We start from the raw sequence: 27,029 nt of genomic DNA on the forward strand, positions 1-27,029 counted from the left end.
AGCGGCATCATTTTTTTTAAATGCTTTTTATTTGCTTTGCATCGTTCGGCACTTGTCGTGCATTCAAACGACGAGACATGAAGCTGCCTTCGTCTGCTGCTGCTGCTTCTGCTGCTGCGATGTCGGCGGCTGGCGCCTTTGCTCAGTTGCTGCCAGGATATTGACGGAGAAAGTTTTGCCGCGCGTTTTAGTGTTGACATTTCTAGTTATCGTCGTTGCTCTCATTGTTGTTGCTGTTGCTTTTCGTTGTTGTTTTGGTTTTTACTATACTATTATAGCACCTTGTACCGAAGCCAAAGCCAAAGCCAAAGCCAAAGCTGAGGCCATTAACTGAAGATGAAGTAAAGTGAAGTGCAGCTAGGAGTAACGAAACGCTTGCGTCGCTTCTCGCTTGTCGCGTGTCTCGTGTCTCGGGCCGCGTGTCCTTGTCGCCCGCCTCTGTTTAGCCTTGTTCAGGGCCAGCAATTGCAGTCTGCGACTGCAGTCGCAAAAAAAAAAATAAACAGGAGGCAGCTTCACTTCGATCAAACCCGGCAGCATGGAATAGCCTTTGGCTTAGCACAAGAGCGCTGATGACGATGGCGATGATGATGATGATGATGATGATGACATTGTAAGCGTTCCATCTCAAACATGGCAAGCGAACGTGCGGCACTCGTCGGCGGAGGCGGTGGAGGCGGGCGGCACGCTCGCGTTAGTCCAACACCGGGTCGTGGCAGCAAGATTGCGTATACGCCATGTCCGCGCTCGGAGCCGCCACAGGATCTGGACTTGCCCGTAACAACGGCTCGGAACTGCCTCGCCATCCCCATGTCCTCGCTGCAGACTGCCAATGGACCCAGCAGCAAAGGTGAGTGTTGCAGCTAATTAGCATTAAAGAAGCTGGGAGACAGAGGATCACGGGGGAAGGAGAAAGGGGGGCGCCATAAGACATCATTTTGGCATGCAATTGTTGGTTGTGTTCGAGCAGCAGCAACAGCAGCAAAAAGGGCTGTCGCATAAGCATTTGTGCCTGGCAATCAATTGAGATTGTTGAGACAGATATTGTTTTATTTTTGTTTCTATTGCACTTTTTTTTTCTTTTTTCTATTTTGTATTTTGCTTTGTTTTGTTTCTTTGTTGTTTTTCATTTGCCTTGACATGTTTTATGTGTGTGTTGCCGCCTAATGTTGTATTCGTCTTCCGTTTGTGCTTAAAAGTGGCAATTTACATTGCAAGATTCGCAGCTGACGCTGCCAACACGTGACTTTGATTGCCATTTCATTGTCAATGCGATACACAAATGACAAATCAATTTCTAGACTGCAGCGAAATTAATAGGCGGACTGAGAGAGGAGAGACACTTGATGAGCACCTGCATCTGTTTAACAGCTCATTTGGCAATATCAAGCAAATACGAGTGTCCTCGACTGAGAGATACCCGCTACTTATTTTCAATAAAATGCGAAAACGATATTATCGTTAAAATATGCCAAATGCTATATTCGGTATATCGATATACCACTATATGATAAATATACTAAAGATCAGTTAAATATATGATAAATATTTGGTATAACATAGTAGTATTATGTGACAAATATACCAGAATAATACTTAAATATATCATATTTAATATTTGGTATATCGATATACCACTATATGATAAATATACCATATTAAATTAAATATTTGGTATAATGATATACTACTATGTGACAAATATACCATAATAATGCTTAAAAATGTCAAATTGTATATTCGGTATATCGATATACCACTATGTGATAAATATACCATAGATTAGTTATATGTATTAAATTAAATATTTGGAATAATGATATACTACTATGTGATATATATAGTAATAATGCTTAAAAATATCCAATTTAATATTTGGTATATTGATATACCACAATGGGATAAATATATCATAGATTACTTACATAAATCTATGATATGCCACATTATAAGAAATATTTGGTATAATGTTATACTACTATATGACAAATATACCATAAATTTCAATAAGTACATATATGTACGTACATCGATATACTACTATTTGAAATCTGTACTATAGATTACATTTACCAGAAAAATGGTTTCTTAAATAACTTAAATGCTTTCGATTGAATAAATCAGTTAATTTCGTATTCGTTGTTGTATTCGCTAAGTTATTCACTGGCATTCCTTTGCGCTAAATGTTAAGAATGTGCCGTTAATGTAAACATTCTCATCAGTTATAATTAGCCAAGTTTTATTGCCGTCAACAAGGTTGTGTGTGTCCTGGCACAGCGCTTAACGCCGCCGACGGCATTGCAATATCATTTAAAATTTATGGTCTCAGCAGAAATGGAACAAAAACGGCAAGAGGAACGTTGTCGTCACAAGCAACAGTGGCAATAAAGAAAGCGACATAGTTGCACGAGTAACGAGTAGCTGCTTCTCTCACTCTCTCCACTCTCTCTCTCTCCACATAATTATGCTGCAGTTGACACACAAAACAGCTACTTAAGTCTCGGCCAAGCATCCATGCATCCAAGCATCGCCCATCATTCAACGTCCATCTCACTATTCCAACCCATTGATCGATGATGCAAATCACAGGCGACCCACAAAGCGTATTCAGTCGATTTTAGGCAGCTGTTAAATTAATATTAACTGCAACGTAATCGAGTCAATAAAGTGGGCGGTGGCACGCCTACAAAGTGAGCTCAGTATGCCAGCTGCCAACAGCCATCTCCCAGCTGGAGGCATACTCGTACTCGTACAATGTGCAACATGCAACGCGGCGTATAATTTATGCAGCGCTTGATGCTGTTGCATATGCATAAAAGAAAACAAAAAATTGCGTATACGCCGCATGCCTACAAATCTGCTGCTTGGCTGAAGGGAAAGCAAAAGCAAAAGTGTGCATATTCCGGCCTGAGCTCCCCTGATTGAATTTTCAACTAGCTAGAAATCCTAACATCGGATCCTAGGCTTAGTTGGCCAGCAACCAAGGCACATATATCGATTTTTATACAACTCGTTTGCATGAGAAATTGAAGATAATAAAAACTCTAGAGCTCAAGCTTGATTTATCTTTGGCATTGCGAGATCTATTATATAAATCTCTGCAAAGGCTTGTTTGCTTTCTAATTTAATGGGGCCGAAATGGAATTTGGATCTTCTTGAGAAATAAAAAAACTGAAATTAATTGACAATGATAATAAAAAAACTATTCAAAAGAAACCGTGCTAACATCAAGAAAAATGAAACAAAATCAATGTTCAATCAGGAAGATACATTTTTAAATCAAAACATTGTCTTTTCTCCAAATTCAAGATTAAATTCTTATTTCAAGTTTGCAAAAATGTCAAAGTTAAGCACAGAAAGAAAAATCTTAAATCAAGATTAAAATATAAAAACCCATCATTTTTTGCTATTATACATTTATTATAAATAAATAAATAATACTATATTTATATCCTCGATAGATTCTTGATATTTTAACGTTACGTCCAATATGAGAAACAACAAGGCAGAAAACTTAGTCGATTGTGCTCAACTGTGAAATACTCGATACTCATTTTCAATAAAACCATATTCTAAAATCATACTAAAATTTTGTACTGCAAAAATACTAAAACATACCGATGACTGTATTTGATGTATCGATATACTTCTAAGTTACACATCATAAAAAATATACCATAGAGTATAAAAAATACCATATTGGCAGCTACTGCATTATTGATTATACAAAATATACCATAGCGTATAAAATATACCATATTGTCAGCCAAAACAACTAGGATTCGATTGCACTAGGCGCTTTTTGACATACAAAAGTATTTCTTAGATAACTTTTAAAATTTGTATCTGATCGCAACAACTGTTGTTATTGTCATACCATAAACCATGATTTTTTTTATATTCTTTATTTATTTACAATCTATCTATCTAAAGATAATAAGTAAATTATATGACAAATAGAATGACAGAAAACTTTTAATTTTTTACGTGGATTTACGAGATTATTTACAAAACTTTATTTACTACCACTCTTTGGGTGGTCTAAAGGGGAGATCAAGGGGGTGGTGCCTTTTCAGCCGTCGGCGATGTTGGCTATTGTCAAGCAGGTAATGGCCAGCGGGTTACAATGTTGCTCCAATCTCTCCTGATACTTCAAAGCGTACCTTTTCACTTCTTCAGATACACTCGGAGTCTCAAGGTCTTTGTGGATGACCTGGTTTCTAACATAGTAAGGTGCTTTGGCTAGTCTTCGCAGAGTAATGCTTTGAAAACGTTGCAGCACTTCGATGTTTGAAGTTGAGGCTGTGCCCCAAAGCTGAATCCCGTACGTCCATATAGGCTTTAATATCACTTTGTATAAACCATGATGATTTTTATTAGGTTGATTTTTAAATTTATTAATTCAGTGACGAATTAATTGTTTGTACAACTCTTTTTTTGCTTTGGTTATAAAGAGTTTCCTCATTTCAATAGAGTGTAAACCTTTACAGTAACAGTAAGCTTTATTGTTTTATTGCCGCTTACAGAAGTCTGTTAAGTACTTATCAAAGTAACAAAATGTCAAATAAAAAGAAAACCCAAAACAAAATACAAAAGTTAACACAAAAGAGCAACAGTCGGAAATGTGTTTTTTTTGTTTTTTTTTGTGTTTGACTTTGTTTTTGTTTTGGTTTTTATTGTTGTTATTGTTTTTGGTGAACGAGTAGTAGTAGTATCACAACCATTGCTGGCCGAATGCCAAATGTGTAAATTATTGTGCGGGTCTTCTCTGTCGCTACTGTTGATGCCTTGGCTGTCTTTGTTTTTGTTCGAAAGTGTTGCTGGACAACATTGATAAGTAGCCGGGGAACATGGCAGCGCGCTTCATTTATCACAATTTATGGCCGGGTCGAGTTGTCAATTCAATCTGCAGGTGTTTTTTTTTTCTTTTTTTTTGGCTAGTTTGTAACTTGCTGCATCAGTTGCTAATTTGGCTGGGGACTTGCTCTTGACCTTGGATGAGTCGACAGGCGGGTCAGACAATCAAGTTGATTCGCTGCCAAAGATTGTCAGAGTCAGGACCAAATGGAGTTGTCAGTTGCCTATGGACAGCTGGGCATTCTTATAATGCCAAGGTTAAGCACAGCTCGACTCGATTGCGCTGCGTCAGTTGACTTGGTTTGGCATTTGCTTTAAACTAATCTCCACATCTTTTGCCTTTATGTTATGTCTTGTCTGTGGGGCCACCAAATGGCTTTGCACACAGGCTTCGTAGTGGCTTTTATGTGCTCCTTGAGTAAGCAAGATAAATCAGTTAAAGTCTTTCATCTGACAACTGAATAGATAAATCCACTTTACCGCAGTTTATTAAGCACGTTTATTTACATTATACGAACAACTGAAGTGCATATCCGCATGCCGTTTGTTCTGAAAATTCTAGGAAGGTTCTTATGAATCATGCGACTGTGAAGTTCAAAGACTGAAAGCTAGCGATAGAAGGGAATGATACCTTAATGGATATGCTTGAGACAGTCACTTCACCCTTTAATCAGCAGAGTTTATTTGCCTTTTAAGTCTCTGTATTAGCAACAAGAGCTTGACCTTATAAATAATAAACTCTATCAAAATAAGTTAAACAAATGCATTTCATAATTTATAAAACTCTATTTATTGTTTCATTTAATGCAATATGAATAATGGATATTGAATATTGAATAATATATTATTTGTATATTTAATTTATTATTGTAACGCCACTGACTTGCAATCCAAGTAATCAATAAAGATATTGAAAGTACAGTCCTACAAATTTTGAAATTATACTGTAAATAAATTATAAAATAAAAATCATTTAATGTCTTGAAAATAACATTTAATAATAATATTTATAAATTTATATTATTTTATTTTTTTGTATAAATTATTGGCAACTTAATAAAATAGCTTTAAGCAGTGGCTATATATTTTGTAAAAATATTACAATACAATAATTATTTTAAAGGGTTATTTATTCGATAGAAAAATAAATATAATTTTTATTGCTTTGTCGAATTTCTTTATAATCATCTTTAAACAAAAAAATCATATAACAATGATTATATTTATCAAGTCTGTTATTAAATTTTGTAAATAATCCAAAAGTAAACAAGTCACATGTAAATCAATCAGAGCCTAAACTAAACTCTTCAATTATTTACTAAGCAATTTGCTGTGGACTGTCTAATGGTGGTCCAAACGCCCGGGGATGTGATTTATTTATGGTAAAAACGCGAATGCTATTAAAATGCTGAAAATATGCTGCAATTTTTATGGCATCCCCAAAGTCTAACAATAAAAATATTTAATGCATTCGCGAAGCGTTCCACTAATGTCATTGTTTACAGGCCGAATAATGCGAGTGCTGCGGCTCCCTCTTCCACTTCCATTTCCTCTCTTCTTCCACTTTCAGTTCCAGTTTCGGATTCAGTTTCAGTTTCAGTCTCACGCCCAAACAGTAACAATACTGGGTCGTAAAACCCTTTCTTGTAGCGCCTCATTTATGTTCCACAAGTAGAAATGGGCGGCTCGACCACCGCATATTGGAAATTTATGGGTTTGCACTTGCGACTGCCACGCCTCCTCCTCCTCCACCTCCACCTCCGCCCACCTCTACTGACAGCTTTTTATGTTGGCGGCGCTGCTCATCCGCAGTCCGCGGCATTATTTTTTAGTACCCCTCACAGTGGGTTTGGGATTGTTTTGGGGGATCAACAAAATGAAGAAATGCGCAAATAAAATGGATGCCCAAGATATTGACACTCTTCCCCTTGCATTCACTTTTGAAGAGTCACGTATCCTTGAAGCGTCTCCAATGCCAGGAAACCTCAACCAAGGCTCATCTGCTGCGCTTTTTAATAATTAATAATTATACTTTTCTTTCAACCGGTTTCAAATAGAAAATTGCAGTTGCAATTCCTCATTTGATGGCCATCTGAGTAAGAAAGTTGCCTCTCTAGAGTCTATAGTATAGATATTATATAGTATACTAAGGTTTATAGTATGCTTTAGGGTATAGTCTATAATATACATGAGTCTGTAGTATACTAAAGTATAGAGTATACTATACAGAACACTAGAGACTATAAAATAAAATAGTTTATAGTATACTAGAAGTCTATAGTATACTAGATTCCATAGTATACTAAAGTTTATATTATATCTATAGTATACTAAGGTATAGACTATAGTATACTAGAGTCTTTAGTATACTAGAGTCTAGCGTCTACTAGAGTCTATAATATACTAGATAAAACTATTAAGCTATACTATAAACTTTAGTCTATAGAATACTATAGTCTTTAGTATACTTTAGTCTATAGTATACTAAAGTTTATAGTATAGTATACTATAATAGTATATTATAGTATACTCTAAAGTATAGACTAGACTATAGTATACTAAAGTTTATAGTATACTAGCGTCTATAGTAAAGTATTTTTTATAGTATACTACTGAGTCTATAGTATACTCCTCAAAACCACCTGGTTTTAATACCCACTGTCAAATTTAAAAAACGTTTGATTAGCTGGGGTCTTGAAGTGCAAAGTCACTGTCTTTATAATTGACACTTGGATGGGGGTTGCCGTCATATGACTTGTTGATAAGCTCAATTAGAACATGACTAATTATAGCACGGATAAATCATATTAACAAAGTAGAAAGCGTGAATTGATCTAGCATCTATTTAATTGTAACGTTATCTTAAAAACTAAAGCCACGATTCTTATTTATATACTATTATATTCTACTAGGTTATGATCACACAATCTAGCATAATATATATGGTCATTCTGATATCATACTATTAAAATAAAATATCACAACGCAATATGCTTGAATAATTAAATTGTCTGCAATGCCATAACACAAAATAGACACTATAAGCTCAGAAATTAATAAATGACAGAGTTCGAAATGTATCTCTTTAAATACCTAATACTTATTATCTATACACACACAATTGTTTGTCCTGACTGACTCAGTCACTGAGGGAACTATAACGCACACCCTAGACGGCTAGAGTACTGAAATTTGTTGTCTTATATTCGTAGTTCAAAAATTTTGATATTGCATTAAGGTTAGGTGGTTAAAAGGTTGTATAAACACTCTAAAATGCTGAAATTTTTACATTTTGTTTACGTTTTTCACGCTTGCTTTCTTAAATCGCCGCGCAATTTGCCAACAACAACAAAGCACAAAAATTGTTGGAGCAGTTCTAAAAGAAGTATCATAACTTTAAAGGACCTTTTCAGGACCTTTAAAGGACCTTTTCAGAAAAATGTCGTTTTGCCACTCATAAACGTCGAATGCAATTATCAACAATGTATTCATCAAATTAAATGCTAAGAGAGTCATATTTTTACTGAATATTGTTTTGCCTCATTTGATTATACAATTAAAAAACTCGATTTTAATTTATTATTTTATTTTAACTTTAAAGTAAAACGTGAATACTTCATTCGTAGTAGTTTAAGCCTAACTTAACTATGGTGGCGATGAGATTTAATCAGAGTGATTTAATCAGAGTAAAGTATTTAATCAGAGTGACGCATGAAAGTTTTATTTATCTCACTTTGCCCTAATGCTAATAATTCAACTATTGTTTTACTACTCATATTTAAAACTACCGGGCAACCTAACAGTAAGCACATTATTTTTTGAGTAAAACACATAAACATAACTTTAGAAGTCTAATAAAGTAGTCTTAAAGTGCAGCGTGTTTCATGAACATTCCCATTTATTTCATAGTTTATATACCCATCTACTTTATGAGTAGCGAGTATAAAAATCGAAAGCGAAGCAGTTGCTTGCAATGCAGCTGCCCTACATTTTGCAAGTTTGTTGAAAATAATATTGAGCACAACTTTTAGTTTGACAAGTCACAGGAAATTATTTGCAGATATAACTAAAATGTTCAATTGCACCCTGTGGGCTATAATTGCCAATTTGTCAATTTGTCAATAATCATAATTAGTTGGTCGACTTAAACTACTAAATTATCACAATTTATTGCATTTATTTTACTTCAAGTGTACAGCAACGAGGATTCTTATTTTGTTTTTAGTCTCTCCAGTGACTATTTTTAGTAAACGCAATCATAAATACAGTCTTTATGAGAAATGTTTTTATAAGGCAAAAAAAACACTACTTTAGTTGACAACCTGGTATGTTTTATACTTTAAGGTATATTTTAAGCCTAATAATATATTCATATACCAAATATAGTTTATGGTATATTACAATATTATTTATGGTATATTATTATTGTTAGTATTTTAGTATTTTTGTTATACTGACTTTGTATATTCTTAGAATTCTACTGTATTTTTCTGTTTTTATTGAAAATGGTTAGCGAGTATTTCAAGGTCGAGCACACTCAACCCACTTTAGACTGACCCAATTGTACTGTCAATCTACTCTTGTATTGAAACTATCAACCCACTAACCCAATATATGCGTACGCGGTATAACATTGTATTTCATGTATTTAAATTTATATAAAAAGAACTGCCATTGACAGCGCCTAAAAATGTGCATTAATTTATGACATTTGCATTTTCCATGATGAAAGCTAAAGTTTTATATATACGAGTACGATACTCATATTCGATGGATGTGTGAATTGGGGACTAGGGATGAATTATTTGTCTGATTTATCACCATTAAATTTTACAATGGACGCCTTTTTGGCAGAGCCAGCCGAATGAATAATGACAGCAAAAATTAGCTGGGGATTTTTTATGTTTATATGAAATTTGTGATTCCATTTTGCCCATAGGCCCAGCTCGTTCTCTAGTCTTTATTTATTTTATTTTTTATTGTGTGAGTAATTGAAAAGCTGTCGGAAAAAAATACCCAAATGTCAATTTTGATTGACATGAAGGAGGAGTCGTCGTGTGGCATCGTCTGGCGCTGCGGTTGCGGTGCTATCTAAAAATTTACTGATTTAAAGAAACGAAATTTACGATAGACACGAGGTGGTGGCACTTATCAAACGAGAAACTCGCAAAGTTAACCATTGTCCAACGAAGTGAACACACAGTTCTGCCTCAAGTGTCTAGTAGTTAATATCTTCTCTCCGAAAAGAAAATAATAAATAAATAATAAAAACAATTGTTTGAATGTATCGGAACATTATGCAGCGAGCATTGGAATTCACCAAATTGGATCTCAGCTTCGAGTTTGAGCCGAGTGTCCTCAACTGCGAGCGAACAAATACCCAACGCAGCAAATTGGCCACATTAATGCACTGGCTCCGTCAGCTGCACGAGAAGCCGCCGGAGCCACTTCAATGTGACTATATGGGTGAGTTTCTGATCCTTGTTTATTTCTGTAGGTCAAGCTTGAGTTTGCACAATCAAGCACAAATTGGCTCATATGAGCAAAAAAGCTGTGGAGGAGGAGTGGAGAGGAGAATAGAAATGGGAAGAGGAAGGGAAACTATTCTAGGCTATTGTTTGTTCATTTGTTGCCACTGACCTTTGGACTAGAGCTGGGGGTTTTTCGACGTGTCATTTCGGCATTTATGCCAGCTTATGGCCACTGTGTCAGCAGGCAACAAATTATTTAGATATCAGCATATTTGCCTCAATGCGTACTCGTATGTGAGTGTGATTGCGAATGTGTGTTGAAGTGCGTGTATGTGAATGGTAATTGCATGTGGATGTATGCGTGTGTGTTTGTAGCAAAGTTATGCAAATACACAATGACAAACTGACAGCAATAAGTGCCTTTGGTTTCCAAAATTATGACCCATAATCTTTATTATTTTCACAATTTGAGAGCAGCTATTTCCATACTGTTCGAATATGCCAAATAGCAAAAGCAAACTAAATAATACTAATTGATGCACGAGGACTTTAGAAATATATATTACCTATCTCACAAATGAAATTATGTGATCTGATTTCAAAATTTGTTTATTTGTTATAAAACTTCTTAAAACAAAAAATACTGAAATGATAAAAAATAACGAAAAATACTCTGTGTAAACAGGCATATATAGAATAATAATAACTGATCTGTTTATAATTGCGATCAGATAAAAATTGTAGATATAAAAGAAATAATTCTGTATCGCAAAGGATGGATCTTGCAATGGAGTGTTAGATGCTTAGGCTGACAATTTGGTATATTTTGAACTATGTGGTATATTATGGATGTAATGATATATCAATATACCAAATATAGCAATCCGTAGGTTTTGGTATTTTTCGATATATAATTTTTGTTTTATTCCATATATGGATAGCAAGCATCTCACAGTCGAGACAACTCGACTGTTGTTTTCTTACTTCTTATTTATTTCGATTGTCACATCCTCAGCATCCTCATTTATATCAACTTCAATTTAATTCTCTTCAATTTGATTATATTTCCTTTTACTTTTTAATGATTTCAATTAATTTGATTTAAGCTTAATCTATATAGATATTTGAGACTTCTGGCTCCGTCAACATTCCCAGCATCATTATAGATGCAAAGTCGGGTAATTAATTCTAATGAGTTAGACTCATATTTTACTCCTAATGTGACACATATTAGTAAAAAAAAGCATTCTACAACTATTTAGTTAATTTGTAATGGAAACGAAGCCTGATTTGTGAAAGCACGTGAACACTTCGACTATATATTGAATGTGTAGTTTTCCGGCCGCACATTTTCATTGCGTATTCTCGTTTTTCTTTTCGCATTTTTTTTGGTATTTACGCGTAATTTGCACATCATTTTTCAATTTTATGACGGAAATGAATGACGTTGTAATTTATGTTGTGTGAATGTTGGAAAACATGGCGAAATAAGAGAGAAGAAATGAGAGTAGAGAGGTGGGAGAGACAAGAGAGGCGAGTGGGGGTTGTAAAGCAATAAACTGGTCAAAAGTAGATGCCAAAACAGAAACCAAAAGCTGACAGAAAAGATTTACTTGCAGCTTCGACAGCTGCTGCTACACTTACCCCCTCCCCTCCCCCTTCCACATCCACATCCACTTCCACTTCCCCACTACCATTTCCCATCTTTTTCAGACTCTTTTTCACTTCCTTCCTTCACAGTCGTTATTTCGTTCTGCGGTCGATAAATTGCAAATTTGAGCACTTTTTTTGTCGATGGCATACATATATATAACTCTGCAAATTGAAAAGTTGGAAGGGACTGTGAAGAAATGCGTCAAATGGCACTTGGATTGCTACTCATCATAGTTTGAGTGATAGCGATAAGCCTCGACTGACGTAGGGAGTGCCCCTATTGTGATACCCAAAGCTTTACGGAAACCTACACACACAATAGATGGTTACATCTGGGTCTGGCCAGGCTCAACAACCAATCGTATATCAATCATTGACGCTTATCGCTTATCGGTTTGAGTTTATACAACATTTTGACGGGTTCTTTCAGTCCAAAATGACACTTTAACAGTAGCGCCGTCGCCCAAGGGGGCAGATTGTGTTCATATGTAGGTGGGTTGAGTTCAACCATGGCAACTATGACCGACTTAATTAGCAGTTGCGAAAGCTTAGCTCAAGTTAAGTCAATAGCCAATAAAGCTGCAACTTTGCGGAATAGAAATATACTGAACTTGTTGGACACTGTGTGCCAAGCACCAACTAAAAGTTACTACCCCTTGGAAGAAGAATTTATGCACACGTTAAGCAGCACGAAATGGTTAATGGTATAGGCCAAGTTAAGTTCGCAGACTTCTGCAGCGACTGCGACTGCGACACTTTAGCACCCGCAGAGAAAAAGTCGAGCCATGAAAACTAATTCATTTAAAATTTATTAGCAAACGAATTTCATTTAGATCATTACATACATTATCCTTGTACCAGCCAAGCAACAGCAACAGCGGGCGATAGGCTGTAGCTGACACACTCTTAAATTGTTTATGGCTCTAGAATCCAATTGGTCTCGTTGCCTGGTTACGGTCAAGTGCTCATGGTGCTTGTATCGTGCCACCTCCAAGAGTCTCTCAAGTGCTGAAAACCTATGGAATATTTAATGTGATTGTGAAGAGGTCGCAAATGGAAAAGAACTATTTAAAGAAATTAAATTTATATCCAACTTTCAGAGCTGAAAATTTTTTGTGAGTCTCTTTTGTGTATTCCTTTTCGATCATTCGTTTATCGGCGAGCTGTCAACCTCTTCCGATTGCACAGTGTTACCAACTTAAACGAACAATCGAATGCGTGCTTAAACTATCGATATGTCTTATTTACAATCGCTTAAATACTAATTGATATACTAATTACAGAATCATGTAAGAATTTGTCATTATTTTCCTTTCTCTTATCTTACTTCATTCTAAAACTAAAAAGTTACGTTGAGCTTCAAAGCAGCGCCATCTATCGAAGACAGAGTAATGCGTAGTCAGTGTTGGCTTTGCAGTAGTTTTGCTCGAATTTATTGCAATGGCTGCTAAGCGCACTTAGAAGGTCGCCTCGGTTGTTTACAATTGTCGTGTGACTGTCTTCACTTGCTGCCACGAGGGACAATAGAGAAAGTGGCATGTTGCATGTTGCACGTTGCGCATTGCAAGTTGCAAGCTGCAAGCTGCACGTTGCGTGTTGCCCCAAGAAAATGTGGTAATAAAATGCTGTTGGCTTTTTGTCAGAAATATAGTGGCAACCCTTTGGCTCAAGCTGAGCTCAGTTTGATGCATGACGCCACTGCAGAGTTGGACACATTCAGAATGTGGCAGCAGCTTTACTGGATGCACCACTGGGGAGCTTAGCTATAGCTTAGACACATGTAAATCACGTGTCCTCTCACGGGGAAAGTACAATGCAATGCAGCATTTAAATGCCACAAAACATGACGCATACCACAGTCTGTGGCATGCAACAATAAAATCCTAATAAATCCGTCCAACAGATAAACTAAATTCCCGTAAGTAAATATGAGCAAGAAATTTGATAAAGAACTTTGACAAACTCATCGCAAATCTGACATATTAACTCAGTAATTCAGTGTTTTGAGTTGCGTTCTGAACGAGGTTAACAATAAATGGTAAAGCATTAATCGCCGCTCATTCATTTGCCGCAGACAATCAACATTTGTAATTGTCATTGTTGTGAGTAACTCGCTTTCCGGCACGTGCCAAAATTTGTGCTATGAAAATGGCAAAACTAAGTTCAGCGGTTTTATGGCTGCAAATTAGTCAGAAACCGCAAACAAAACAAAAATCGAAAACACACAAAAAAAAAAAAAACATAGAAGAGAAACAGATTAAAAGCAGCAAAAGGCGAATGACTTTAGCGGCAGTTCCGAACTTCCTTCCCAAACTACTGCGCCTATGTAGAGTCAGTCACTTGGCCATGTCGAGGTCGGGAGCTACGGGAATTGTCAGTTGCCAGTTGGTAGTTGGTAGTTGCCAGTTGGCAGGCAGCGGCAACATAATCAATAAAACGCTAGGAAAAGCACGCAGCAATACAGTCAGCAGGATAAGGACAGAAAATAAAAAAACATAGCAAGAACAACAACAACAACAGTACAAAGAAAATACAAAAACAACAACAACACAGTTATGTGGAATACCTACATTTGTTATTTTTAGAAGGGGTATCGCCTACATCAGAGAAGACTTTAATCGTTACTGTTGCTGTTAAAATGTCTAATAATAATACTAATAAAAGTTAATAGTTATGTTAGTGTAAGAGCAGTTTAATCAACAAATATATATTACACGATCTCTCAATGTTTGTTTTAATTTATTGCTATTTAAAGTATTTCTCAACATTAATGTAATCTATTATTATACAAAGTATTAAGTTTATTTTTTTTCTATGGCATTTTTTTATCTATTACGGTTGAAAGTGTGCTTAAAGATATTTCTGAATGTATTTAAACCTATTACTATTTTAAGTATTTATCAATATAATTAGTATCTTATATTTGTATTAATTTAATCCATTACTATTGCAAATATTTCTGAATATTTATCAAATTTATTAATATTCCTACTATGACTTTCTTGGCAATATTTAAAATTATGATTTACCAATACGAATATTTCTCAATTTCAAGCAGCTAGGGTATTTAACAGTCGATCTCCACTCCATATTTGGTGTACATATTAAATTGTTTGTGTGTTTTTGTTACGTTTTGTGCTTCTCATTTTTTTGTGGGTTTTGTGTCCTACGCTTTAACTTGTATGTATACGAAGTGATAGCTGTAGTACCCGTATAACATTTCATTTCATTTTCATTTCATTTGACGTTAATTTGCTGCGATGTGCGGTACTTTGAAGCGAGCGGCGAATGAAAAATCCATAAAAATTGTATAATAAATATTTAATATATCGCAAATATCACAACAACGACAACGACAATGGCAATGCAGACACCTATAGCGACAAATGTTGAAATGTTGAAAGTGTGGCGAAATGTGTACGCGAACGGTTCACACGGCGTATGCGCAACAAGTGACGAAAGCTTTTTTCTCACATTTTCCGCATTTTGTTATTCATTTTGACTAAGTACAAGTTTTGAATTCTGATGCCGTCATATTTGAGTTAATGAAAAGCATTTCGCTGAGAGATTCGGCAGCGAAAACGTTTGCGAAAAGCTTCCCAATTGCCAGTTGAATTTCTAACGCAACGTTGTCGAAACGTATTCGCATTCGTATTCAAAGTCCTATTCGTATTCGCATTTATTCACATTCACATTGACGGGTTGTAAGTTAAATTCAAATTTCAAATGACTTTATCCATGTGACATCAAGTGTAATCGGACGTCCAGGTGTGTGCGTGTATGCGCGTGTGTGTGAGTGTGTATGTGTAGAGGGCGTGTGAAATTGCGTGTTGTGTTCGGCTATTTGACGTGTGTGTATAATTTATAAGGTGTTCGACTATTCCTCATCATTTATGAGTGACATTGAATAATTCTCCGAGTCCTCACTGTAATTAGCTATACAATTATATTGATTTCCGTGCCAAAAACTAAGCGACACTGCCGCTAATTGCTCAGCAAACAATAAACCACATAAATATTACGTAGCCGACCCGGCTGACACTGAATTTCGCATTAAGGTCGCGCAAAAGCTGCTACTGTTGCTGCTACTGCTTTTGTTATTGTTTTTGTTGTGCCTCGCGGCAGGATAAGCAACAACAAAAATACCATTTATACATGCCCTACATAGCAACACTTTTATATATGTAGTCAAAGCATGCTACGTATAAACTCGCATATGCAATAAGTCTTTTAAAATAAAGTATACGTTCGGCAAGAGCAAAACGTGCACAAAAAAATGAACGAGTGAGAAAAATCCCAAAATATAAAAATGTGACGGCAACAATTGCAAAATATATCATAATAAATAATGATAATTTAAATAATCGTAAATAAGAACATTAATAATAAATATCATAATACTGAAATAACATTTAAATTATACTCAAAAATCGAACAAAATAATTATTGAAAATATAATCATATATTTTAAACTGAATATAGATACAAAATTGTAAATAAATATATTTATCTTGAAAAATATCTTACAGAAAATATATTCAAAATTATTAATATAATATATATAATAAATAATAATAAAGACACAAATAATGAATATAAAACTAAAATCCAAAAATTGTAAATAAATACATAAATTCATCTTGTCGTGTATAAAATATGTAATTAAAAATCATAATAATAATAGGAAAATTAATCATAATGAAAAAATTAAAACTGCCTAAAAACCGATAATTCATTAATTTAAATTAAAAAATTCATTTAAATCAGAAATCAAAAATTGTAAATAAATAGAACTCATAAAAAATCAAAACAATTTACTTTTCAGCAATTAATTGGCTCAACACAGAAGCTAAGCTAATATGTATCTATATGTATGTACTAGAATCTGCTATAATTAATAAATAATTGCAATTCACATACACAAAGTATTACACAAAGCGTTTTGCGAGAGTACAAAGCAAACAATTTTGTCAATTCAACGAATTTAATGCCAACATGCCTTAGACTCATTCCACTACTAACTAGCGTGCACAACAACAACAACAACAACTACAACTACAACTACAACTACAAATGCGAGTGCGACTACTTATACAGTCAAGCCATGTGTACATACACTTCATCATTCACGCACACATCGACAGCACACGCCCACAAGGTCAAGGGCCGTCTGTGTCTCTGCCTAGGTCATGTATGAGCACAACTTGAATGCAGCCCTCACGAATATTCAAATTTACTTTGAATGCTTTCGTTTTGATTTTGTTTCCATCTAATACCCTCGAATCAATAATCAAATGGGGAGTGTTGTTCATCATTTAACTACAACATTTAATTCTATGTATTTATTATATTTATACTCTTTATGAAATATTCAACAAAACAAGAGTAACTGAGAAATCGACTCTCCCTTTACATTCTGACTTTACACGCTTACGAACTGTGCTGTCTACTAATTTAAGACACACTACTATATATACATTTATATATACGTATCTGTTATACCTACATCATTTCGGTATTTATTTTTAGCACTGGCACAAAATGTATTTGGGGAACAAGCGAAATTTAATTTTTATGGTTATTATCTCTCACTCTTGCGGGTTTTCTACTTGACTTGATTGCTTCAGTGTTGTTTGTTTTGATACAGAGTACTATATAGAGTATGCTAGGGATAAACATTAGTGCTGTAACTGGTCGTCGTTAAAGCAATTAATTATAGTCATTGCTGGCCAATGCAATGGCCATTTCGAAAGGCACTTGAGTATGAGCAGCTGTAAAAACTTTTATGATTCGTTTGCGTTTGGATCGCTTAAGTTGCCTCTTCTTTTCTTCATAAAGTGTGTGATGACAGATTGTGTTTAGATGTTCATTTCAGCAATTGCAATGGGATAATAAAACTTATTTTTCATGAATGTCAGCAGTTCATAAATTTATATATCAACTGGCTCGACTTAATTCAATTAATGCAGAAAACTTTCTTTTCAAATTGCACTCAATTAAAATGTGTTTTGTTTATCCTTTCAATTTTATTTATTATGATTTGGGATTATTTGATTTGCATTCAATGTGCCTGCGCTTAAAACTTTTCTTCAAGCTTTTAAGCACTCCTTCCACACCATAAATCAGCAAAGTGTTTTCTCAAATCCTCTTTGATGCTTGCTTTCGCTGTCCAACAGTTGTTGTAAATTACTTTCAAACTTTTCAATTTGCTGGCTTAGCCATTTCGGGCAGCGATTCCGATTCCGACTGCCGAAATTTATCGCACATTGGCAATCAATATGCGGCAGTAAAACTAATTGAGCCGTGTCTTGAACTAATTAAATACACACACATGTACGGAATTATACACAGACACACACACACACTGGCAACCCTTTCGACTGCAACTAATTGCCGGCCTTTTACAATTTGAGTTTTACGTGTTGGTCGCTTGCGTGTCCAAGCAGGACTGCTATTCAAAGTTGAAATGTTAGACTGTGCTTATACCCTATATCAGTAATTGTAATTGAGTGAATTTGATAAATATTTCGAATAACATTAAAAAATTCATAGTATATCTTACCACTGTCGGAGTTGTTTTGGATATGAGGTGCAGTATTATTTTTCAGCCCTGGATATTTAAGAAGCCCTTGACTACGAGGAGCAAGCAGTTCAAATGAACAGCTTTAGTTCAAATGAACAGGCATTGATCGCTTCTGGTTCAAATGAACAGGTATCGATGACTTTTGGTTCATTTCAACTGTGGGTAGTGTTTGAACTGAACGAGTGAGGAGCAGCGAGCAGCAAAAGATTATGATAATAAAAGATGGCGTACAGTGGTATGAATTTTGATCCTAAACGTACATTATACATTAAAACCTTATAATGAAATGAACTGTTTTAAACCATTTAGCAGTTATTTTCAAAAATGTTTCTCTTAGGCAAAGCATACACTTTAGTCCTTCTATAACAGGGTATAAAAATCGCTAAATTATATGCGAGCAACTTAAGGCTCTTGTTTGCGTTTCCGACTCGTGTGCGTTGAGCAATTTTGAACTGCTTAGCAGCGGAAATGGGTAATTTCCGCAGCTGCTGCCGCAAAAACAAAAAAAAAGAACTTAGAAGAAAACAATACCTTCTCCTGAGTTACTTACACACACACATGTTGTTGTTATTGTGCGGTGATTATGCTTGACTTTTTGATTGACTTTTTGCCAAGTTGCTAAGCAGGACAAAAAGTTGGAAGTTACTTAGCTGCCAAGCACAAATTTAATCAATGTGAGCCTAATGAGCGATAGATTATAATATCGAAATTCAAAGAGGGATAAACTTGTTTTATTTAATTGACTTTTAAATTGCTTCAGCAGCACAAAAAATTGCCAGTTACCTAATAGCCAAGCGCAAATTAAATTATAATATAAATTAATGTTAGCAATAAGATTGAACTTGCTAAATTCAATGCTGTAATTTTCGCTTGGTATAAAATAAAATATGCAATTGTGTCATTTCCATGGCTAATGCTGACTAATTAAAATCTTGCTTTCTGCTCTCATTAAAATTATAAAAACACAACAAAATGCTGAGAATATTCAGCGACAAGCTAAAAATAAACCCACAAGAAAAAGGCAATTTTTCAGAAATCACTGAAGCAAATGCGCAAAATGGTTTGACACAAATTTGCTTTAAACCGGTGAAAAGTCGTTTCTACCTGTTGCCACACACACACACACACACAGAAAACTTTTGTGGATATAACACTTTAATATAAAACAAATATAAATAACACAGCCAGGACAAATACAAATAAATTGTCTGGACACATTAAAAGTGCAACTGAAATAAATTGAACTAAATAACAAAATAAATACAAGATAAACTGTAAGTTGTTTTAATGAAATACACACACACACCCCAAGATACAATTACACTCGATGAAAGAAAGAACAAATAGAGTAAACAAGGCCATACAAACAACATTTATACGATACCTTTACAAAATTTGCCCATTTGAATCTAGCTCATTCACAATCCAGGCGTCAACAACAAATACAAATACATATTAGTCAAGTGTGGTCGGACAGCGGCAGACAGGAACACCATCACCGCCACCTTCACCACCACCTCCACCACCACAGAAATCACCACTTCACATTCAGTCCAGCACATTCAGCCACACAGGACATACATAAACATCCTTGAAACAAGAACAACAACAACAGCAAAATGAATTTAATGTTTCGCAAGAATTTCCGCGAGGGCGCCAGCAAATCTGGCGGCGGCGGGGGCAAACTCCAATCGAAGGCGAACCGCACCAAGCGATCCAGAGACATGGGACTCGTCCAGCAGCCGGAGGAGATCCATTATCGCACTCATCTCTTCTTTTCGCCCAATCGGCCTGGCTATGATGTGGGCGAAGGTAAATTGTCGACATGCAATCTCATTCTTAATTTCTCCCTCCCTCTTTCTCTCTCTCTCTCTATCTCTCTCTCTCTATGTTTGTCTCCGTCTTTTTCCGACTTTCTTTTTGTGCCATCTGTGACTGTCTCTGTTGCTCTATTATGTTTGCTTCAGCCTCCGCCTCGATTAAATGCGCTCCATTAACCCATTAACCCCAAAACTCATGTTTTCTTCACTTTACGTTTTAGCCGATTACTTTTCATTCAATTCCAAGGTTTTCAACTATTTTAGTCGAGCTAGTAGACAAAAGTCGTAAATAATAATAATATTTAAGTGTATATCTATGCTTCAGGTGATTTACAGGCATCTGAATTTAAATTCAAATTATTTAATTGACAAATATTACGTATACGTTAAATTGGTTTTCATTTACCAAATTGAAACTTTCAACTATCATTCCATTATTTTAAACGGAAATAAATAGAAAATGAAAGCTGATTTGAATTTAATAAATTATTTAATTTATAAATTTCGGAAGCACATTAAATTTATTGCGTATACGTAATGTTAGGATTAATTCAGCAAATTGGCAATTCAATTCATTTTTTAGGCAAGTTAGGAGAGAGTTCGGAATTGAGTTGAATTGGAATTTAATTACTAAATAAATTGCTAGAATTAATACGAGGCAATATTCAGTTTAATTTAGGTTAAGTCCAGTTTAAGCAACTAGCTGCTCCAGGTATTTTTCTTAGCTGAATGGCAATTCAATTATTAAATTTACAGACAAAATTAGGTTACGTTAGGCAACTTGTATTGTTTTTTTAAAGCAGAGACCAATGCTAAATTAAGTATACGTATTATATTATAGGACACGTTGATAACAAATTATTTAAAAAGTTTATTTATATTAAATTCATGGTAGAGAAAGTTTGTTATGCAACTCATATGTTCTAAACCGCATTAACATCTGTTACATGTCCATCGATTTAGCCACATTTCCCACTCTCATCTTGGTCATAACTGGACCTCAAATATGCAGGCTTCAATTAGACTCGCATGAAGGAATCGTTGAAGTATTTTAGATGGCAGATTTTATAGTTTGGCAAACTGAAAGTCACAGCATTATTGAATTTCCACGTGCAAGCTAATCTACAAACTTCCAGTTGGCTTGGCTTCTAGAGCAAGAGGCGTATGTATGTGTAAGTTGTAAGCTGTGGGTTTTTTTTTTTCTTTGGCAATGACAATGGCAATGGCAATGGTAATGGCCTTGAATGTGCACACACATATAACAATTAAATGTTTGAAAGTTATTAAAAGGTCGCGCGAATGGAATTCGTACATATGTATGTATGTATGTATATATAAAACAATTTGTGGTTAACCTTTAGTTGTAGTAATGCGATGCCTACTAATCAAAATGAGGTGATAATATGTCTAGTTTTGTGTAAATATTTCAATGTGCCTAACTTCAACAACGGAAACAATGAAAACTGAAACCCAAAATCAGAAAACATAAATAAAAAGTACTTTTAATAGACTCATCATTGCACTTTTCCAATGACCCCAACCACGCAAATCGAATCGAGAGTTCCAATTTTTGTTGTAAGCGTTTTGTTTTTGTTTCGTTTTTGTGTTGTGTGTCCATATAAAATATCGACAGAATCCATTGCAGAACGATGTAGCGCACTATCGGGCATTCCCGGTACCCCGACCACAGCCACGTCCTTTACACTGCCATCCAATCCATATGAAGTGGACTTGCCACAGCCGCTCGTCGATCGATCCGTCTCTCTAATGCGTTGGAACAGCACCAGCGGCAGCGGCAGCGGTAATAGCAACAGCAACAGCACAAATAACAGCCTCATCCGACTGCAGCAACCATTGCAGTCGCAGCTTGGCCAACAGCAGCAGCAGCAGCAGCAACAGCAGCAGCATCAGCAGCAACATGCCTACTTCTACCAGCAACAGCAGCAACAACAAACGTGCAGTGCGACGAGCACTTTGCTAACAGCTGCCGCAGCGGCAACGCGGCAAGGTTTGATCTCCACCATTGTCAACTTGTTGTTGTTGCTGCCACACTGCAAGAAAAAAACCAGCAAGCAACCAGCCTGCCAATCAATCAACACTTTCCCTCCCCCTCAATTCTCAACTAATGTCATCGCTATGCTCACAATCAGCATCGAATGCTGCACCACCAACACCCAACCACCAATGAACGCCATCTGTTGGCCAGTTCCTAAACTACACTCAACTCAACCCACCCACACACACACACACAAACACTCAGATAATAATATGTTGTTGTTGCACTAAACTCTAACCTCAAATAAGTGATCTCTCTCTCTCTGTCTCTCTCAACAATCTCTCTTTTCTTGTTGTTGTTCTTTCTCATTGCGTTGTTGTTGGTGCAAGTTCTTTATTGTGTTGAACAAAATACTGAAAGCTAGACATGTTTTGACTTGCTTAGAAGCTTTTGCGCTTTCTTGCCTAGTTTCGTTTGATTTTTTTTCGTTTTCGTTAAGCGAAAGCTTTTAAGATGTAAAGTTTTCAGTATTTCCAGCAAGCAAAAGGAATATCACACAGCTTAACAAAGCTCACTCTGTAGTTGAGTAGTTTGGCCAACTAATCAATGATCAGCATTCGACAAAAGCTTCGGCGAAGCTTTCAATTTAAAGGACACCATTTACCAACTAATTGCTCAAGCTTTCTAAAGCTATTATAACGATAAGATCTGCGTCAATAATTGATGTTTTATAGCTAAAAGCATTCGTCGTGTTCAGTCTCTAATCTCTTTATATTTTCCTTTACAGGCAACTTTGGTGGCGGTGGCAACGCTGGAACAACTCGAGCTGAGCCCATTTCATTGGCAACCCTGGACCGAGACTGTTTCATCATTCCAGTGCATAGTGTTGATCGCTTTCTACCAGCTGGCATTCCCGTAATATTCTCAGAATCATTTAATTCGTCCAAAATTGTAATTCTCTCTATCTATCTCTCTCTCTTTGCAGCTGCCTGCTCTGAATGCCGAGGGTAAAGCAACCAGTCCGCTAAGTGTGTTGGAAGTCTCAGATCCCAAACTATGTATACTTGTGCATCTTATGAGTCCTCTTGAAGCCATTGATCCCGTTATGGAATCGCCGCTCTCACATCCACTTCTCAAGCAACGCGCCATCGCCGCTGAGCTGCTAACGGAAGTGCAACAGGCCAACACAGCTGTCGGCGGCATGATTCTGGCCAACATGGAGAAAAGCTGTGAGTAAAGTTGTTCACCTCTGTGGATAGTCCTTCAATAAAATATTCATTTCCATTACAGCCGAATTTCCATTTATCTCGTATTATCTTATTAATACGATGCAAACGGATCCATCGAATTTTTACTCCAGCCTGCGCGTCTCGTCGCTTTCCAAATTCGAGCCCAAAACACTCAAGTGAGCATGAATATTATACTCGTAGAACTCTTCACATAAACCCTTGAATAGAAAAAATTAATAATTATTAGTGTCAAAAAATTAATAATTATAAGTGTCAAAAAATGTTAATTAATTAATCCTACCCTAAGTAAAATAATCTTTGCTGCATGCTTAATATTAGTTTATAATAATTACAAAATTATTTTTCATTATTTACACTTCTTTCTTAAATTGCACTTCTAATTCCGTTAATTCACGAATACGATCATTTTATTTGATTAACACTATCCGTTTATAGACCGAGAAATAACATCTTTTGTATGATCAACATTTTCTATGATTTCTAACCTATCATATATATATTTTATCATATAAATATCTAGAAATTGAGTAGCATTATTTTATTATCACGACAAAAATCTAGTGGGTATCAATTTCACTACAACCGAAGTAAAATATAATATCTTCAATATATATTTTTAGTTATATTTATTAGTTAGACTTTTATTGTTAAATACCTTTTTTCCGATACTTCGAAACAAAGTACATAGCATCATTATTTTCTAAATCTGCATCATTAATTAGTAAAATAAACAAATATTAGAGACGACATTGATTATATGAGCTTATTAACGATATTAATTAATTAAGTTGGTTTTCGGCAAATGAACTTTCTACGATTTTAACCCATTACTCTCTATAAAGTACGTTGACTTAGTGCCTAAGACTTATGGTATAAAATTTATACTATAAATGTCATAGTATACCGATATTCCAAATACAGCTGTGAACTTTATTCATAAAGCACCCAATATCATTTGTTATTATCCATATTTGCTAAAGAGTTAGCCAAATTGAAAAAAGTGTTTAATTAGGTCGCTAGCACTGTATAATTTTGTATATATTAGTTTGGTACAGTTTAAGAACAGTGTCAGAACAATAATAATATAAATGGGTAGCATGTATCTCACAGTATATCACACTCGAGTGTAGCTTTCTTACATTGATTCAAAACTAGCTTTAAATTATTGACTTAATTTTAAAAAGAAGTCTTTCTATTAAGCTGACGCTGTTGCTCATTATTTAAGCATGTCTATAGAGATTTTATGATATGAATCGGTATTCTAGGTTCACTCGGTGGCAATTCCCTTTCAATTACTAAGTTTTCACTCGTTATACCACCCCCCTCTACCCACCTCTATCCACCAGATACACTGCCGCCCACACGCTGGACCTTTACAGCGAGGTAGCCGCCATTTGCCGACCACCGTTGGTTTTGCCCTCGAATGAGGCTGGCAGCTTTAAGAAATCGCAGACATCGGCCACCGGCTACATTATCAGCGTATTCAAGGTGAGTGGAGTGGCATTGTGCAGGAATTGGCTTGACCCATGACACCCATCCTGCTCTTCTTCTTCCTGCCGTTGCATGAAAAATGCAAAATTTAATTTCAGGTTTTTGAAGGCGACGACGGCGAGCGATTCGAAAAGAATTGGCTTTATTGGACTGGCGCTCGTATGCTGTACAGGCAAGTGTGCAAGTGTGGGGTTGGCAAACCCTTAATGTCTATATATATATATATATATATATAACATACTTATTTATATATATTTTTGCTTGTTTGTGATTTCGTTTGCTTGCTCCATCCACAGATATTTGCCACGTGCTGCGGGCTTGCGACGAATTGCTTTGCACAAAAGTACCTCACAGAAGGGGGACAAAATGTATCTGTTGGTCTGCGAGTGTGCGGACCTATTGAAGGATATATCGTTGGCCGCTTTTTTGATACCCGCACTGCGAGCTCGGCTCTGCGGCTATACAGGACTCTATCGACCAATACAGACTTTCTAGAGCAAATCTATAGCTATATCGATAATTATAACTATATTTTTCTATGCTGTAAATAGTTGAAGACTAGAGTAAAGAGAGAGAGCACGATAAATGCTAAAGCTGCAAGTTAGGTGACTCGATTTTAAACTACTTAATATCTATACATACTTGCATTGGGCAACACACAATAACTTTGACTCTTATAGGCACAGATACAGACACACTTACACTCAGAGACAGGCAATATCATTAGCAAGTAGACAATATACTCAAGGTAACTCATATCGTATTTGTTAACAAATTTTCTACATATAGGCGAAATCAAATAATAGGACCATATCTAGAATGAAACGTTAAAGCAACTTCCATTTTTAGCCTGTGCATATAGATTTTCGAGATTCAAAAATACTATATATTATAGCCAAGTTACGCTGAATTTTTAATAAACTTATTAATACAATTGCGCTGAAATGTAGGCTATGAAAATTACATGTCAATTCTTAACTACAACATATGCTCACCTCACACACACAAACAGAGATGTACTTGCATATATACAAAATATATAGAAAAAAGCAACCACATTTAATGGGTTCAAAAACTAATCACAATTAAGTGCTGCATATATGGTAACTATAAATGTGAAAACATTGCCCAAATCTAACAAAAATCTGCCAACAAATCGATAATTAAAGTAATGTTAAAAATAATAAACAGCTCTATTTAACATCATAGCCAGTTCAATTTAATTCAATTAAAAGCAAGCCAAATATAAATAATACGAGTATAGAATTCTATAATTTTTTATCAAATTACCTAAGTCTAAGTCTCTCACTTTCGTACCAATTCCTCGAGCATACTTTAGATAAATAATTATTAAATAGATTTTTATTTCAATTTTGAAAACATCCTAAAAGTATGCTAAGCTTTTGTTCAATCGAATTGCTAAGAAAATAAATTTTGAATCAGGCTTATAATAAACAACAGATAAAAGAGAGTAGCTTAGTTGTTTTTTAACCATAAGTGATGGACTGTAAATACCTTAGTTTGACATGTTTTTCTACTTTGTTCGAGAAATTTAGTTTTGCACAACAAAAAGAAAATCAAAAAGTGCTGTGATAATTAACAACATGATTCGATGAGATGTGTAAAAGATGCGAATGCATTCAATTGGAGCAGAATCAAACACAATAATAACAATAATTACTAATTTACACTATTTAACTAACGTTTTAAGTTTTATTTTTACAAACAACTATTGTAATTTATGAATTCCTCACACAGACACCGCAATGATATCAATCTTTTATTTTAATAATAATAATCATAATATTGCCAATTAGTTTGGTTTACAATTTTAATTTATTTTAAAGAACCATCCCATGTATTTTCGATATTCTAAATTACTTTCTATTATTTCTAAATTTTTCAAAT

The 27,029-nt window shown here is 35.3% G+C and overlaps 1 protein-coding gene across 11 annotated transcripts; it reads left to right on the plus strand.

Annotated features, from left to right (window-relative positions):
* The first annotated feature begins 160 nt into the window (after positions 1-160).
* LOC132790494 (uncharacterized) lies at positions 161-26,979 on the plus strand. Of its 11 annotated transcripts, none has more exons than XM_060799028.1 (9): positions 15,590-15,685; positions 19,978-20,376; positions 22,030-22,392; positions 23,168-23,295; positions 23,366-23,609; positions 23,671-23,785; positions 24,977-25,118; positions 25,220-25,293; positions 25,418-26,979. In XM_060799028.1, exons 2-9 carry the CDS (start codon positions 20,184-20,186, stop codon positions 25,614-25,616), a joined length of 1,458 nt encoding a protein of 485 aa, XP_060655011.1. In that variant the 5' UTR covers positions 15,590-15,685; positions 19,978-20,183; the 3' UTR covers positions 25,617-26,979. The 11 variants fall into 11 exon arrangements, with proteins under 11 accessions (XP_060655010.1, XP_060655014.1, XP_060655018.1 ...); XM_060799032.1 differs by having other exon boundaries at positions 15,592-15,685; positions 22,030-22,185; XM_060799030.1 differs by lacking the exon at positions 15,590-15,685 and adding an exon at positions 16,826-16,852 and having other exon boundaries at positions 20,205-20,376.
* The last annotated feature ends 50 nt before the right edge of the window (positions 26,980-27,029 follow it).

The sequence above is a fragment of the Drosophila nasuta genome, chromosome 3 (assembly GCF_023558535.2).
Source record: "Drosophila nasuta strain 15112-1781.00 chromosome 3, ASM2355853v1, whole genome shotgun sequence".
NCBI classification, from domain to species: Eukaryota; Metazoa; Arthropoda; class Insecta; order Diptera; family Drosophilidae; genus Drosophila; species Drosophila nasuta.